General features: G+C 40.6%; 1 protein-coding gene across 5 annotated transcripts in view; it reads left to right on the forward strand.

Moving 5' to 3' along the window:
* The first annotated feature begins 4,838 nt into the window (after positions 1 to 4,838).
* The window catches only part of LAMA2 (laminin subunit alpha 2), a 524,271-nt gene continuing 510,253 nt past the window's right edge, over positions 4,839 to 18,856 (forward strand). For all 5 annotated transcript variants that reach the window (XM_069974947.1, XM_069974948.1, XM_069974950.1 and 2 more), the window contains exon 1: positions 4,839 to 5,001. In XM_069974947.1, coding sequence (XP_069831048.1) covers positions 4,905 to 5,001 — 97 coding nt within the window. In that variant the 5' untranslated portion in view covers positions 4,839 to 4,904. The remainder of the gene's footprint in view (positions 5,002 to 18,856) is intronic.

Consider the following 18,856-nt stretch of genomic DNA (forward strand, 5'->3'; position numbering starts at 1 on the left):
TGGGGCGCGCACCTGTGAGCTCTGCCCCCTCCCCTCTCTCTCCAGCCTTCCCTCTCGACCCCGTCCGGCTTCCGTAGCCTGAGGCTCCCGGTTCCTATGGCTACCATCGGGGCTCTGCGATCAGTTTGCAGAGCCCCGATGGACACCGGAGAGAGAGTTCTCCCTCTGTAGAGGGAGAATTCCCTCTCTGGAGCCCTATAGATGCTGTGGTCGTGCTGACCGCAGTATCTATAGGGTTAGCCACGCTTCGGTGGTGAGAGTTGCGGCGGGTCCCTGGCTATCACTGATAGCCGGGACCTGCCGGGGATCACAAAGGCGCAGCTTCTACGCCTGGGTCATCCGAGAGCGATAATTAACATTGCTGCAGCAACGTTAATTAACAGTGGGGCGGCAGGAGCTAGTTAAGTAATAGAAGAGTTTGTCCAGGTGTCATTTTAAAAAAAAATAATGTTATCATAAAAAATAGACAATATTAACCTATTAATGTCCAGTGCTCCAATGTCATGGACAGTGATTGGCAGCAGGCACTGCACTGCATATGTGGTATGTGTCCTATGTTTGATTAGTATTTGAGGCACATGTCCTATTTACACATGCAACATATACAGTGAGTTGTTCGTGTACAGCATTTTCTGTTGTGACTTATGTCACATAAATGACGTGTGTATGCAGTATGCATGTGTTATATGTCGTATATGTGTATATATGAGTGGTATATACACAGATACAGGCTTGTAATGTAACTTTACTTAAAAACTGTTAATATTAAAAGAGAAAATTGACAGTCGGCAGCGGCGGGGAGAACATAATACACAATCATTACTCCATAAAAACATAGAAACATAGAAGATTGACAGCAGAAAACGACCCCTTCGTCCATCTAGTGCGCCTTTTAGTATTTCCCATCTTATTATTTTTGGATCGATATATGTTTATCCCAGGCTGGTTTAAATTCTGTTATTGTTGACTTACCTCCCACATCTGCTGGAAGTTTGTTCCAAGTATCTACTACTCTTTCAGTAAAGGAATATTTTCTCACGTTGCTTCTGATCTTTTCCCCAACTAATTTCTCACTGTGACCTCTTGTTCTTGAGTTTATTTATTTATTTTTTTTACTAATAACACTTCCCTCCTGAACATACTTAAAGGTTTCGATCATGTCCCCTTCTCTTCTTTCCTCCAGACTATACAGATTCAAATCCTTCCTGAAATGTTTTATGCCTGACACCCTCCACCATTTTTGTAGCCCATCTTTGGATCCATTCTGTTTAAAATCCTTTTTAAGTCAGGTCTCCAGAAGGTCTTCATCCGCAACGGATCTCACTTCTGTGGATTCGCAGCGAGATCAGCTGTGGATCCAGTATCATTCACCCCTATGATAGCACATACTTGCAGCGGGATTGACATTCCACTGTGAATATGTGCTTTAACCCCCCGCTGTCTGCAGCCCTGCCGCCGCACCCCACATCCCCGGCCGCATCAGCCCATCCCCGGCGCATCCCCTATCCCCGGCTGCATCCCCCCCATCCCCAGCCGCATTCCGGAAGCCCACCGCCGCCCGCATAAACCATCCCCGCCCACATACCCCCATCCCAGACCGCATCCTGCAGCCCGCCGCCAAGAGAATACATTACCTGCTCTGCGGCGCGGCTGCAGTGAGGCTCCCGGCTCCGGTCCCGCGGAGCGGAGCCGGCAGCCTCACTGCAGCCATGCCGCTGAGCAGGTACTGTATGCTCTCAGCGGCGGGCTGCAGCATGCGCCAGGAATGGGGGGATGCGGGAGGGAAAGGGGATGCGGACTGCTGGATGCGACCTGGGATGGGCTGATGCGGCCGGGGAATGCGGGCTGCTGGATACGGCCAGGGATGGGCTGATGCGGCCGGGGATGGGGGATGCGGCGACGGGGCTGCGGACAGCGGGGGGTTAAAGCACATATTCACAGCGGGATGTCAATCCCGCTGCGAGTATGTGCTATCATAGGGATGAATGATACTGGATCCGCAGCTGATCTCGCTGCGAATCCGCAGAAGTGAGATCCGCTGCGGATCCGGTAGGTGTGAAGGCACCCTTAAGCTAAGAAGCTGAGTGGTTATTTTTTTTTTTGTTTTGACTTATCGAATGCATTACTGCAAAGCATAAATCTATTAATCAAGTCTTAAAGGGTTATCCAGCCACTTTCTTCCACGGAAAGCACCACTCTTGTTTTTAGTCCAGGTGTGGTTTACAATTAATCACCATTCACTTCAATGAAATTGAGTCGCAAAACCAAACCCAAACTGGAGGAAAGACTCGTCTTGTCTTTGGAAGAAAGTGACCATTTTCTTCTAATGTTGGATAACCAATTTAATCCATCCCAATGTTATAATTCTAGCATTGGTTTTATTTAGGAAATTTCGGAGTGTATTTCCTCAGTTTTGTAATAGAAAACCAATATGAGGCCCAAATGTTGCTGTAATGTTATAGACACATGGACCATAAAGCATTCAGGTTATGATACACAAAATATCAGAAACGCAAATACAGTAAAACACCTTCCGTATTAACACAAGTATCCAAGAAGACTGAGAGGAGCATAAACATTGTACGAAACCAGTGGACCTGGCAGCAGTGATGAGATGCAGGCAGGGCCAGGATAGTAAGTAGCACAGACAGGAGCAGGACCAGGATAGGGCTGCTGGCGGTAAGTATCAGCATGGTGGTCACTACAAAGGTTGTCACTACCTCTGCTGTGTTAACAATCAGTATGGCTCCCAGCAGAGGCAGACACACAAGTATAGCCTCTTGCCCTTTCAAATCCAACATAGAAAGCATGTGTCAGGTCCCATTTCAGGGACCTTGCAGCCAACATTGACTCTTTATTGGGACCAGTGTTAGGATAAGAGCAATATGAGCTATTAGGTAAAACTTCCGAACCTTGATAGACCCCTAAATACATACATTGCATAATAAACAGGTCAATACCCTTTCTGTTTCTGTCCTTTCAAGGTTAAACTCTTAAGCAGTTAAGTAAATACAAAGTTTACACTATGTGTAGGACTCCGTTTTATATCTGCTTGGAATCCAGTGACATAGGTTAAGCATAAGTTTGTATACATTGTCAAGACATAATTTTCTGTCACTTGTTGGACAGTATGAAGCAGGTGAACATATTAAAGGGTCTGACTCTTGCATACATATACATCCTCTGACACTAAAATTACTTGAATTCCAGAAGCTTGAGCTTACAGCTGTCTAGAATCTACTGTTCCCAACATGCTGTCACCACCTGCAGGACACACAGGAAATTTTTGTACGCTTAAAATGCTACTCAGGGTCAGACTGGTCCAGCAGAGTACCAGAGGATTCCCCAGTGGGGCAAAACTATGAAACATTAATATTCCCCTAAAATGGAGGTCCAAAGGTACATTAAATACATTAACACATGTATACATATAGAGCTGACTTAAAAACTAATCACCAGATATCCAATTAAACACTGGATATGCAATGATTGTTTTAAAGAGGACTTGCAAAATGTAACATATGTCCTAAGAATTAAACCCAAGTCTAATGCTAGTTCTTCTATTGGTATAGCCAACCTTACACTTTTAAAAATGGCCAATTACTTAGAAAACATTCTATTAAAAAGAACAAAAAAGTTTAGCACCTTAAATTACTGTACAGTTGAATGCAAGAGCACTAGTATCAACAGATGCTAACTAGAGATGAACGAGCATGCTCTATCGAGTATAGTATTCACTCAAGTATTGGGCTACTCGAAAGGACTCTGTACTGGAGTGAGTACTGCGAGCTTCTTGGGTGCTCGGTAATAATCTTGCTGAAAGGCTGCTGAGCATAATGCACTTCTACAGCCACACTTAAAGTGTACCTATCACAAATGGATCTTCCAGATCAGTCCCGAGATCATCTGCTAATCCGGGTGGTTGGGTCTCCATGTGTACGGAGACCCAATCAGAAGATATTGCATTATTGTCTGACTTTGTCTACATATCCATGGAGACCTGACTTTCTGGATTAGCAGAGGATGTAGTTGCTGATTCTGATGTGCTGATCCTGACAGGTCCACTTTATACCACATGAGGGGAGCTGGGAAAATTATAATTACCACTCCGGTCTTCAATTTGTCTTCACTATCGCATTTCAGTCAATCAGCAGCTGCAGTGGTGTCCCACCTCAGTGGCTGAGCAGCAATAGTGAAGACAGATAGAAGACCAGAGCGGTAAGTATACTTTCCCCACTTCCCACCAACAGAGTTTATCCCTCAGGGGGTTTAGTTAACTGTCACTTTAAGGCTAACCAAGTACCCTCTGCTCTGCCTAGTGGGAGGTACCTGGTCAAATATTCAAATCTCCCATTGTTTTCAATGGGGCTTGTTACTTGAGCCGAGCACTCGAGTATTGAAAAATACTTGACTCAAGTAACAAGGACTCAAGTATTTTGGTGCTCGCTCATCTCTTATGCTAACATAAATACATTTTTAGAACAGCACAAGTAAAGTTTATCAATGAATGATGTATAGACTGGAGGGAGAGACTGTTCAGACCACAGATAAGAAACTGCGTATTATCAGGTGAGGTGTGAGAATTCACTATAGAGATAGCTGAGAGCACTAAAAGTTTTTTTTTTATTTATAAGTATTAAGATCAAAGGTTGAAGATGTAGTTAAAGAATGTGTAGCTCAACAGAACAACAGAAGACAGGTGTCTAAACTCCAGATATATAGACAAACTGGCTCTTAGTGTCCCAGTGGGAGAAAGAAGGAGGAGTATAGTTTTCAAACTGTCTCTAACTTTAGCCTGAAATCTTAGTTGGAGTTTCTCTGTGTCTGGCACACAGCTGCAGTCAGTGAGGACTAGGAAGGCAAGAAGAGGAGAGGCGTCTCCTCCGTGCCTTTCTTTTCACAAAATGCAAAACATTTATCTGTTGATCATGGCACAAAAAACTTTGCTCACAGTTTCTCTAACTTTGATGCTCATTGGATACGTTCAGGCTCAGCAGAGAGGTAAAGTTTCATGTGGTGTGTGTGTCCTGTTTGCGTGTGTTTTCTCAATACAATGGCACTGTCATTACTGCTGCTGCCCCAGATATCAAATACAACATTTTTTTCTGACAGCCGAAAACAACAGTGAAGAACGAATATGCCCTGTGCATAATGTGTCCCTCTGTGTTTTTCAGTGTAAAATGTAACTTTTTAAATTTAACTCTAAGCTTGTACTGGACCATAGCCAGTAATCGTATGTTCTCTGCTTTATTGGATGCTCTAATAGCCACATAAGATTTTACAATTTTGTGAACACACAATGTAACAAGTATACTTATAGTGGTCTTCACATTCATTTCTGTTGTAATCCATATAACCTGTTTCCTTGACTTGTGCTTAATTTGTTTCCGGCTGGACAGTCACTTTGGATGTTATGTAGTTATTCAGCCCATTATACTCTTTTCACTGTATCCGTGTACTGTATAATTCTAGGCTTTAAAAGTTAGTGGCCCAATCTTATTGATGGCAACTGCAGATTCCCTACTGTGGTATAAGAAGGAAAGCAGAGTTGTAATGCTACGATGATACTTGTAATTACACAAGTAGTATAGTGAATAGAGTGGACGAGCAGAGTGGATGACATCCCTCGTAGAGCTTAAAGGGGTGTCAGAAAGTTTTATAGATTTGTAATTTACTTCTATTTAAAAATCATCATCTTCCAGTACTTATCAGCTGCTGTATGTCCTACAGGAAGTGGTGTATTATTTTTAGTCTGACTAAGTGCTCTCTGCTGCCACCTCTGTGCATGACAGGAATTGTCCAGAGTAGTAGAGGTTTTCTGTGGAGATCTGCTACTACTCCGGACAGTTCCTGTCACAGATAGAGGTGGCAGCTGAGAGTACCGTGTTATAAAAAATACACCACTTCCTGCAAGACATACAGCAGCTGCTAAGTACTAGAAGACTTAAAAAAATAGAAATAAAAATCTGTATAACTTTCTGATAGAATACCTGTTTAATATCCTATTGAATATGCTGGTAGTAAACATGATTTTTTTTTATGTGACTACCCGATAGAAGTTACTAGCAGAGATGCTTGGTGCTTGGAAAAGCTGGATGCAGTCTTGGAAAACTGAGAGAAGTTTCCCAGGACTGGATCCACCTTTTCCCAGCACCTGGGGAGGAGCGACACGGAGCGAAGTCAGTTAAAAGGCAGCAGCAGGCTTATGAGTGAGTTGCAGCGATAACAAAATGCTTCGCTTCACTATTACTGCAAATTCTCTAGTTACTAGACCTAACTGAAGAATGTATGGCATATCCACATGATATGCTATAAGGGTACAAACCCACTTGACGTATTTGCTGCGTGAATCAGTCTTAAAAATAAGCAGGCAAAACGCAGGTTGGCTTTATACAATTGTTCTGCGTTAAAATACGCAATTGCGTATATTTGAAGCGTGAAGCTACATGCGTTTTTCGCACAGGTTGTTAACAACTGATGCTTTGCTAACAACAAGCTTCACGCTTCAAAAATACGCAATTGCGTATTTTAACGCAGAACAATTGTATAAAGCCAACCTGCGTTTTGCCTGCTTATTTTTAAGACTGATTCACGCAGCAAATACGTCAAGTGGGTTTGTACCCTAAATGTGTGATAGATGGGGCCCCACCTCTGGAATCCACACCTATCTACAAAACAGAACTACCCCGACCCCTTTACTTTAAGGCACAGACTGAAAGGACAGGTGTCCGGTATTACATTCTGTTCAGTCAGTTGGCATTCAGGTGGTGAGACTGAACAGAACAGTGGCTGGGATTATGGCAACATCTGATCTTGCTGTGTTGCACTGTTTCTGTAGCTCACCTAGAAATGGAGTTATGGAAATGGCGTAACACATTGGGCTCCACTCCTTTTAACTTTTATTAGAGTTGTCCTTGTCTGGACATGACCAGCAGTCTGCCACCTCACCAGGTTGGAAAAGGGTCGTTGGGCAACATTTCACATTGTGACAATGAATGTCAGGGACATAGCTATGGGATGTGCAAATGGTGCAGAAGATATTAATCATGTGTAATAGATGGCTTTTAGGGCCCATTATTGTGTCTCTGGAGGATGCAAAAATTCTTACTGTGCTGCCAACATCTGTCCAAGTTGGATGTGATCACATGCAGATCATTGCAATGAAATCCTGAATATGTCACCTCTTCAGAACACTATACAAATGTTTCCTGTCTAAAGTGAATCTGTCCCTACGCCTATGGTGCCTGAAATGGGGGAAGCATAAACTAGTGACAGAAGTGCTGAACAGAAGGGTGTATTACATTGTTCTCTTTAGCCATTCTCCTGATATGCTGGAGAATGGGCTTTACAGTATGTCGTGCCAATCCCTCCGCCCGCTAACTGCTGATTGACAGCTGTCTTCCTATATACAGTATAAAGGACAACTGCCAATTAGTGTATGGTGGGAAGAGGGAGATGGTGCTCATGAATATCGAAGACTACTGAGCACATGCACATTGGGGAGAGGACTAGTATGTGGTGCTCAGAGTCCATGTTATTAAGGAGGATATCTCCAGAAAAGATTCTCTGAGCCATTGGTCTTGGGGAGGATGTGATGATGTAAGTGGTGTTATGTATGATCTTGTGTTGGTCATAGGAGTCCCATGGCTCAAAAGGCAGTCTTCAGGCAGTCCTGGTATTCTGCTGCCTAGTGGCAGGCATGTGCTCTATATGGGGAGACTGTGTGGCTTCCACTTAGATAAGCAGGGTGAATGTAAATCACATAAGACAGCTGAATGACTTACGCAGAATATCTGCTGCACCAATCACCCCTGTTGGTAAAGTTCATTGCATTGTCATGACTATAACTGATAAACCCTTGGTTTTGAGCTATGGCCATCGGCTATGGCCATTGCGGCAGAAGTTACATTCTTGCTAGTTGAGTTTACCAGTATCTTATCAGTTATCTCCTTGCCTTGCCAGTGATTGACAATCCTATCCTCCTGTCTTAAGCCCCTATTACTCAGCACGACTGGAGGAGCAAACTAACACTGTCAACGCTAATTTGCTTCTTGTTCCCTGCTTGCTGCTGCCCCCACTGCATGCGGCGGCAGCGAGTGGGTAAGACCAGGGGAGGCCGCGGGGAGCTGTGGGGGGCTTCTTAGGTGATCGCTACATCGTCCGGGCAGCCCATAGAAGATAGCGGCCCATAGCGGTCTGCTGCTGCTGCTCCTATTCGGTGGAGCAACGGTAGCAGATTGCTGCTATCAAAGTCGTTTGTCTTTAATGTCGTTCAAGTCGGCTGATTGTTGCCTTCTATTACATGGGGCGATTATTGGACGTAACGGCGAATAATGGTTCTGTGTGATAGGGCCTTTAGTTCTTGTCTGTCTGCCCCAATCACCTCTGAGACGGGACCTGGTTTCCTTTAAGGCTCAGTCATTTACTGAGCCTACTGCCTGCTATAGTGTTCACCTTGTGTGCCTATACTCACTTCTTATTCTTTGCTAGCTATCCTGACTTATTGGTTTCCTGACTTTGTCTTGTGCCCCTGACTACGTTTTTGCTTTCTGATTTGGTCTATATTTTGGTTCTCTGGTTTATGACTCTTTGTGTGTATCTGTCCTTGCCTCGTAACTGTCTTGTATTTGTCTTGTGTCCGGTTACACCTATTTTAGCCAAGGAACGTCTCCAAGTTGCCTTTTGTCTTTTAGAATACGTTGAGGCAAGTAGGCAGGGGCAGCATTAGGGTTGCACTTGTCTCTGTGTCTTCTCTGTGTACCCTGACTAGTCCTGACACCCATACAGGAATTTCAGCTGTGACCAACTGCTGATCAGCCAGACAAAACTGCTTAGCTGAATGCAGATTGTCTGACACAGCAGGTACTTAGAAACAATACCCTTAGCATGGTAATGTAGAGCATTCCGTAGTGGGGTAGTGTAGAGCATTCCGTGGCATGGTAATGTAGAACATTCCGTAGCATGGTAATGTAGAGCATTAACACAACAAGAAGTTACGCAACGCCTTAAAAACATTAAAATCCATAAGTCACCAGGCCCAGAAGGTATCCATCCTAGAGTTTTGCAAGAATTAAGTACTGTGTTATACAGATCCTCATTCCTAATATTTAAAGATTCTATAATGACAGGGACTGTTCCACAGGAGTGGCGCATAGCTAATGTGGTACCAATATTCAAGAAGGATTTTTCTCCCTGTGGTGGGGTGGTTTTTTTTGCCTGAACCTGATGGACTCATTCCCTAGGTTGAACCTGATGGACTCTTGTCTTCTTTCAACCTTATTAACTATGTTACTATGTTACTATGTAGCATGGTAATGTAGAGCATTCTGTAGCGGGGTAATGTAGAGCACCACAGAAATTACTGTATAAGTGATGGTCAATGTGTATACATCAATAGCCATGCACACAGCCCTATGTAAACTGTGCAGAGTAGTGTGATGGCCCCAGTCCCGAAATATTGCACCTCTACCATATGATTGGCAGTGACTATATCTGAATGCTGTAAGATTTCCAGGCACAGCATTTCACAACAACATGAGTTTATGACCTGCCGCCACTAGGGGTCTTTTTGTGTGAACACCAACCAATTGTAAGTAAATGAAGCCTTTTGCGTTTTCTGAATGTATGTTGTGATATTGCATTAACTCGGTTTCGCAAGAAATTGGAGATAATGTAAATGTGAACACAATTGTAAATTTTTTGGGGGTGGGGAGTGCACATCTGTTCCATTCTAAGAAGAGTTTATGGGGGAGATTTATCAAAGGGTGTAAAATTTAGACTGGTGCAAACTGCCCAAAGCAACCAATCACAGCTCCTCTTTTCTTTCAGCACTGCCTAAAGCTGAGCTGTGATTGGTTGCTGTGGGTAGTTTGCACCAGTCTAAATTTTACACCCTTTGATAAATCTCCCCCTATATGTATAATGCATGCTCTGATATCTTAACAAAATCGAGAGTTTAAATTCATGCCATGTTCCCAACAATCTGTACTATCCTCCATAATAGTCTATCTAGGGTGATGAAAGATGACCTGCAATTAAACATTCGGAAATACACATGTAATTGTTATGTTTATGGACATTGCTATTGTTATTACTATGTAGCAGTGAGGATTTGGTGGTTAAAGCAGACATTTTGGGGACATGAGGAGAAACTAAATTCCATTGTCAACCAAAATGAACCTGTGGCATGTTCTATAACTGTAATACTCATTCTCAAGAGTTTATTCTGTGGTTTCTATGTTGTGGACTTACTGTATCTTAGCCTTTATGGCTGTATGAGTCCTTCTCAGCTATATAATTATAATATGACAGAAGTGTTTATTTTGGTACAAGCTGGTACAAGTACCGAAAACCTGCAATCCAATGGATTACACTTTTAGGCAATGTTCACACAACATAAAAATAATAGCAAAATACAGCCATATTTGGATAAATACGGCCTGGAATAATGAACATGATCATTTTTTCAGGCTGTATTTATCCGAACACGGCCGTATTTTGCCCTTATTTTTACGTTGTGTGAACTAGGCCTTAGTGTTATTTGCTCACAGAAATGCATGTGTTCATTGTTTATGGATACTCTGCATGTAAACATTGTGGCTTCTAAATTCACATACAGTATTCTGCTTCTTAGGGTACAAACTGAAGCACATCAGAGTATGCAAAAAAAGTTCAGATAAATGGACTTCACTGCAATTGCAACAAAGGCTGGTAAAGGAAAGTTTGAGGAAGTCTTGTTCTTTGGTAAAAATCAATGACTTCAGTAAAAGTAGCTGAAAGACAAATGGTGAATACATATTTCGCCTTGATGGAAAAAGAGACTTCTTTTAGAACTGAAATGAAAACATTTGCTTTAGGGTACAAACCCACACACCGTATACACAGCAGATACGCAACAAATACGCAGCAAATACACAGCAGATTTGTTGGTACAGATTTGATGCTGTGTTCAGTTATTTAGATATAATCTGCTGCGTATTTGCTGCGTGTTTGCTGCGTATTTGCTGCGTATCGCAGCAGTAAATACGCTGCTTATACGGTGTGTGGGTTTATACCCTTAAAGCGTAACTGTCTTTTTTTTTTTTTTTTTAAAGAAATCAACAGGGGTTGTGATCACAAGCAGTTTTTCAAGATACTTTTTATAAATATATATTTTCTATGTTTAAATCAATATAATACACACGGCCAAACTGTGCTCCATGCTTCCTCTATGTCCATAGTTTCTCTTTTCGCCGTTCAAAAAAGAGACTCAAAAAAGTCTTAGGCTGGTCGCGGAGCTCTGATGCGGGCGTAGTGTGAACATAGTCCTTTGTGCCCTTACACAAGGGAAGACACCTGTGCATTATGCAGGTTGTATATTAACTGAGGGCAATTAACTTTGGCTAATTATATTATTAACTTTTGCTAACTATATTATCAGTTCTGCAGCTTACCAGGAGACAATGCTTTTTGTTATGTAACAATTCAGTCAGTATAATGTCACTGTGTGGTTACAGAGGTTTTGGAGGTTTTGGACAGGACAGCTGACCATACAGTGCGAGCACACCCTAGGATTCTCTGCTACTGAATGTGGAAACATTGCAGCTATAGGCATGCACAGTGAAGGTAGACACCTGGTGACCATGACATTGATTTAAACATAGAAAACTTTAAATAATATAAAGCAAGAATATTGCAAAAATAAATAATATATATATATATATATATATATATATATATATATATATATATATATTGCAACAGCAGTGCCTCTTTAAATATTAGGTTAAATATTAAGTTAATCCTAGCTCATTTCTATTTTAGAATTGTGGCTGCCACTCTGTAAGCTTTTTCTACTGATATTTTCCACTCTCAGTGTAATTATACTACTACCTATGGACAAAATAATGACACATTTTCATACTCTAAAATGGTACAGAACATTTTCCTAAATATTTATTGTTTAGGATCATGTTTATATTGAGAATCTGAGTTGTTCTACTTTGTATTATTTTTTGGCAACAAACTTTTCATTTGAATCTTTTGCGAATAATAAGTCATGACCATCAGCTGGAAAAATGTCCTCTAACAGGGATTCTGCAGATACTTAAAACAATAGCTATCTCATTTTACCCATAGTAGTTTATTTATATGCTCTTCGTGTTTATTTTGATCCTTTGCATAGTTATCCTTTTTCCATTCTACTTTTGAGCTAATGACAGCACCATAGCCTTTATTGGAATGATGTGTATATGTATCTATGTGTATAAACAAACACAATGGGAGGAGTAAGGCCCTTTTCACATCATGTTTTTACATTTTTGGAAGGGTATTTGTTTTCTCTTGGTAACAAGAGGATGCAAAAGGACATATATCTTTTTCTATTCCGTTGGCATTCACTTTTATGTTAAAGAAAAACAGGATCGGTTTGGATCCTGTCCTTAAACATTACAGAAAAGACTTCATTTTTTTTATATATTTTATATATATTTTTTTTTTTTGCGTGATTTTTTTTTTTCAATCAAATCAACTAGTGTCAGATTTTTAAATTACTTCTATTTAAAAAATCTCAGGTTTTTCGGTACCTATCAGCTGCAGTTTGTCCTGCAGGAAGTGTTGTATTCCTTGCTGCCACATCTGTCCATGAAAGGAACTGTCCAGAGCAGTAGTGGGTTTCTTAAAGGCTTTGCTACTGATCTGGACAGCTCCTGACATGGACAGAGGTGGCAGCGGAGAGCCCTGTGTCAGACTGAAAATAATACACCACTTCCTGCAGGACATACAGAATTTAGTTGCACACCAAATTTGAGGTAGCTTTGCTTGCTTTACTTTCTAAATCCAAGCTCTGAGTTCATTTCTTGGGGACTCTGGCACTGCTTGATTACACACCAGCATCCAGACAATAGCTTTTGTGGGTTCACTGCATGTTTTGACTTAGGTTAGACAACATAACACACAAAAGTCATTTGTGCTAACATTTGTACAAACAGTTGTAGTCTCGTCATGGCTTGAGTACCCAAACCTACAGTTACTATGTCCCACTGCAAGATTACCCAGGGACAGCCTATATCAGCTGTTGCTGACAGACCTGCCAGAAACAGTATTGCAATTTATCATACAGTGTCAGATAATGAGTAATATAGGAATTGGGCTATTAACTTCCCCCCTCCCCTGCCATATCTGTCAGCACTGAAGCCCAATTTGTCGCTCCTCGGCCAATCATTGTCTATATTGCAAGGGGTGATATCTGCTGATTGGGCAAATATTCTGTGTAGTAGGGCTCTTAGACTAAGAGATACTCAAAACTGTCTAACTAGTGTGAACTAGTCAGTCTAGTCAGTCTAAGAATTACACAGCATCAACTCCACAGCATAAAATGTGACGTATACAATCTGCAGCAAAAAATCTGCAGTGTGAACAGTACGTGTGAACATATCCTATGAGTATGAAGTAACTAATCACAGCAGATCCCAATCTCTAGATAAAACTGGTATAAGTTGTCAATAAAATGGGATTCTCTCACTCAACAAAGCCATGCTCCATTAGGTCCACCAAGTTGTTGATTTTTAGATGATCTGTTAGCTTCTTTCTTTAGAGAAGTGTCCATTATTTTTTACCACTACATATATTAAGCTAACCGGCCTGTAATTACCGGCTTCTTCTCTACTACCCTTCTTGTGGCTTGGTATAACATTGGCTGTTTCCTGTTAGAAAGAATTGGTTATACAGATCCATAAAGGGGAAACTAATCGAATATTGCTGTTCTTTAAGAATTCTAGGGTGGGCCCATCTAGACTCATTGCCTTATTCACCCTTAAACTGGCAATTACCTCTAAAAATTGGCCTCTAAAAACCTTGCAGCTGGAGTCAACGCGATGTCCAACCATACTGTGAGTGTGAAAGCCCCCTTCTGAAAACACTGAGAAGAAAAGACTATTCACATGGTCAGTGACCACCTAATCTTCATGAAAAAATGTATTCTCTCCATTTTTTCTTTGTAATCCCACAGTTTTTCTTCTTTTTGTCACATATATATCTGAAAAAGATTTAAGTCCAGCCCTTAACAGATTTGGCCATTTCTTCCTCTTTTGAGGCTTTTGCAGCATTTATAAGCTGTTTGGTTTTCTCCTATATAATTTTACATACCAGTCAGCTATACTTGCAGTCTCTTTATATCTCTTATATTTTTTTTCCTTTTACTATAGCACTTACAATGCTTGTAAAGCACAGTTGTTTTTTCTTCACTAAAGAAGATTTTTTTTGTTGAATGATGATGGTTAACAATGGAACATTTTACTTTTTGCTGTGCCCCCTGACTTTGTGTCCATGTCAAATAAAAATCAATTTGCAAAGAAATTGGGAAATCAAACAAACCATTTATGAAACTTGTCAGTGTTTTATGTTTAATACAACAATTTAGCAAGCTTGTTCTCTTCTGATATGCTGGTCTTTTCCTCCCATTGATAACAGCTCGTTGTTTAGGTTACCAACTACCACAGAAGTGGGCTGGCTGGTATATACATAGCTAGAGTATATACTCACACACACACACTACTTACAAAAAGTTAGGGATATTTAGCTTGTTGGGGACATTTATGGAAAAGGTTAAAAGGTCCCTCTACAGTAATATTATATAATGAAAGTAGGGCATTTAAGTAGAAGCAAGCAATGGCGATTTCTTCATCTCAAATAATTTACTGAAACAAAAGCCAACAACAGTGGTGGGTACACCACAACAGAAAATGTCACTCTCTCAATAACTTGCCCTTGAGCATCATTTACAGTTTGACAATGACATCTCATGCTATCCACAAGTCGACTTATTGTCTGCTGAGGCATGGCATCCCACTCATCTTGAAGGACAGCCTTCGGGTCATTGAGTAAAGAGGCTCTGCATGGTTACACTGTAACACCAACACCACCAAAGGCAACAGTGGCTGATGCAAGCTCTTTTTCAATGCTGGACAAGGGACTTGTGGGTGCTAGTCAGTGAGCTAGAAAACAAGCTGCCAATAAATGGAGAGAAAGAGTTGCGTACCCTGAAAAAGAGGCAAGTTTGCTAAATGAATGTATTAGCAAAAACTTATTTTAAACTTATTTATTATTTGAGATGAGAATTCCCCTTTAAATAACAATGTCTATTCTTGACCATAGCAACTAATCAGAGTTCAGCATTTATATATTAATGAGCTCTGGTAGAATGAAAGCTGAGCTTCTTACGGTTGCTTTGCGCAATAAAGAGCATTCTTACTATAAGATTGCTCTACGTTTTTACTCCCAAATCTCACTCACTTAAAGGCATCTAATCTGTTGATATGTCCCTACAGTGCACTGTTTTCGTGTAATTTGTAGTTAAATCCCTAGGCTAATGAGGATATTTGGTGCACTGGGGGTGCATCAATACACGTTGGCTTTCCCTCCCCCTGCCTGCCCTGTCTACTGATATTCATTAAAAGGGGTGGGCTGGTCGGAGGAGAATCAGTTCATTGGTGGTGGTAGCCCCAATCCAGTGCACCAATCCACCTCATTAGCATAGAGATTTAACTGCAAACTACAAAAAACAGCACCGAAGATGAAGGTAAGAAACTTATCTTCATCCTCAGTGCTCTGTGCCCTATAGGGACACTATTTTTTTTATTATAATCAGAACTGCATGTATTCTCCAATCATGGATAGGAAAGGTAACCAATAAATAACCAGAATATGTATGATGAACATCTGAAGTATGATGAGTAACATGCCAAAAGATCTGGTTACTTTAATTTCCCTTTATTAGCTATGACTTCTAGCATGGACAATTTCTAAAAACAGTGATCAGTGTCTGTAGACTTGACATACCATTAATCCCGAAATAGGATGTCATGCTGCAAGGAACCATTTTTAGCCCTGAGTGATTTATATGTGAGCTTTGTTTCATGGGGATGTGTTATAAGCAGTATGGTATGTGTGTTTTAAGAGTTCTGTTTAACACATTTAGCATCCTTGACTAAGTTATAATCTTTGCATTTTGTTTTAGTTAAGAAAATGACTATTTCTCCTGCATAAGTAGAGAGAGCAAGGTCACCTTTAACAGGAATGTGACACCGCTGTAGGAGTTACACAATGTTTTATAGGGCTCTTCTAAATGTAACTCATTTGTCTATTCGTATTTAAAGTGGTTCAGCACTCTCCACATGTAAATTGTTGGATGAGCATGCTTTGTTTGTGCTAAAGCCTCTTCATGTCCCGGCTTTTGCGCAGATCTGAATAAGCTTTCACAATTCCCGCACACATGCTTTCCATCATCAGAAACAGACAGCGCGACAGCTCTCCAACAGCATATCCCTTTATTATGTTTGAAGCAATTATGTTTTTTCGGAATAGAAAGACAACCCCTAATTGTGTCCAACTGTTTATATGTCTCTCATTGGTCATTTAATATTGTGTAATGGCATTTTTATACCCAATTTGTTTATTTATGTACCTATTATAACTTGGATTATGTGAAAGACAGTCTGGATGTCCTAATAACTCCCACGCCAGCTGTAAAGAGCTAAAGTGATAACTGCTGGAATAACAGTAATGATATGACTAACGACTTCCATTTCCCATATCTCATCTTCTTATTATTCGAGCAATTATGACTATTAGCCAACTGCCTCAGCCACTAGTTGCATGTCCCATTGTATTGTTTACCTTGTCCAGGGCTAATGTAACATATTTTCTAAATGATTTGATATACAATATGCTATACTTCATGTTTTGCCACTGTTCAATAACAGAGATGAGCGAGTATACGCATTCGAGCTCACTTCGCATGGTACCTGAAACCACTCGAGGCATGTTTGGCCTCTTTAAACAGCCAATAAATATGTGGGGAGGGGACAGGGAGGTCCTGCTACTTGGCAGTTCTATTGGTTGCTGTCATATCAGTGATTGGACGGCTGCATCAGGTGACCAGGGTCTATATAGAGGTGGGAGGTGAAGCACTCAGCACTTGGGGTACGTCTGTTCACGCAGGATGCGGGCTGTCGGAACACTGTAGAAGGAGGGCGCCACAGCCTCACTCAGTCCTCCGGTCTTGCAAAACGCTCTCAGACCAAGTTACTTGTAATCCAAGGTCTCACTGTATTAGCTGCAGACAGTGTCAGATAGATGATAGTGAATGCAAGTTATACATACCAGTGTAATAGCTGGAAAGCAAGGCAAGGCCAATCTGCTGATGTGCTGCAGCAACGATCGCTTCCATTTTTTACTATCGCTTCCTCTGTCACTTGAGTAGTGTTCAGGGTTTGGCTTAAACGTGCGATCTGAAGAAAAAGATTGGTGCTGAAAACCGAGCCAGTCCTGTGTCTCCATCAATTAAAGCAGATCATGGATACAAGCGACCTCTTTTGCTTTGGATTATATAACAGTAACAAGCATTACATTGACATCCCATCAATTTCTACTTCCCAATAGCTGAAGGAGATTTTAACATTTCTGCCTGGTTTCCCTGAAGCATGCATGTTAATCATTGCAGGTCCCAGCAGAAAGGTCCCCTATAATCAGCTTATTTTCAGGGAACACTTCTAATAAAATAGGTATTGTCCACAAGGCACAACTTCTTTAACCCCTGAAAGGTTCATACAAAAAATTATTGTAGTTGTCCTGTTTATTTCCAATGTTAAAAAAAATTTAGTGGATGGGCATTTCTTAACTGCTTGGCTATGTTCACATATATTAAAATAATAAGAAAATATGGATATAAAATTGTGTGAAAAATACTGCAGTTTTTTCTAATGTGCTTCATTGATGTCTATGGGAAATTGGCTGTAAGTGTACGCAGAGGGAAAACAGATGTAGTTAAGTTTTAAGCCTGCAGTCACTCTTGTACCCCCTGACATTACACACAGGAGGACATCTGTGTCCTGTAACCCAAACTGATGTGACCCCAACAGTTTTTAAAAAAAACTTTTTAATCCTATTTTTTTTTTTAAGAATTTGACATTATAATGCCATTTTGCATCACCACTGACCTGTTTTACTCAATACGACAATTAAAAATATTGAATCCATATGATTCAGTGTAACAGCTGATCAGCATTAAAATCTAGTTATTCTGATGTTTAACTTAAGTGATGTGTCCAAATTCTTACAATTCAGAAAAGTCATATGGACATTAGTAACAGATTACATCATCTGAGCTAGTCCCTAAAGGAACATATGTTACACGCTAAGAAAACATATAGATTGGAAAAGAAAGAATAGTTTCTTATTCTGCAAACGCTGAATGGAAGAAAAGAAGTATATATTCCATAAATTAAGTAAATAAATAAATAAAGGACAAGCATATCTTTCCACTGTTCAGTACCTGGAACATCTGTTGAGTACAATGAACATCTGTGCTGTGGTAGGATGTTATTTGCAAATAAGACGTGGGAATTAATATGTTGAACAGGACAGCAGGAATGTATCGCAAAGCACCAACTAAATAATGTTTTACTGTAAGTAAGTTCGTTTTCAGAGAATACTTGGATTCCAAATGCAAATATGATCTGTGCAAACAATAGCCACACACATCAGAACTGAACAGACTAGATATTCCTCCCATTGAAAATCATTTTTCAGATTCCATAGTAATTTGGTTTCCAAGAATTATGGACTGTGGTGCCAGGATTTCGCTTTCTCGAATATCTTATCAGTCTTTGGTTGCTAGATTTGTATCTGAAGCTTTGGATTGAGATTAAAAACTCAAAACAATTTCGGGCTGAAATCATTATGGAAGTTAGTTTCACAGCGCATACCAAAGTTTCAAAACTAATGGTATTTCATACATCTGGTCAGAATAGAATCTGACATATAGATAGACCATGCAGAACTGGAATTTTGTGTTGTGCATTTAAGTGAAGGTTTTCTT

This window comes from Dendropsophus ebraccatus, chromosome 6 (genome assembly GCF_027789765.1).
Source record: "Dendropsophus ebraccatus isolate aDenEbr1 chromosome 6, aDenEbr1.pat, whole genome shotgun sequence".
Lineage (NCBI taxonomy): Eukaryota > Metazoa > Chordata > Amphibia > Anura > Hylidae > Dendropsophus > Dendropsophus ebraccatus.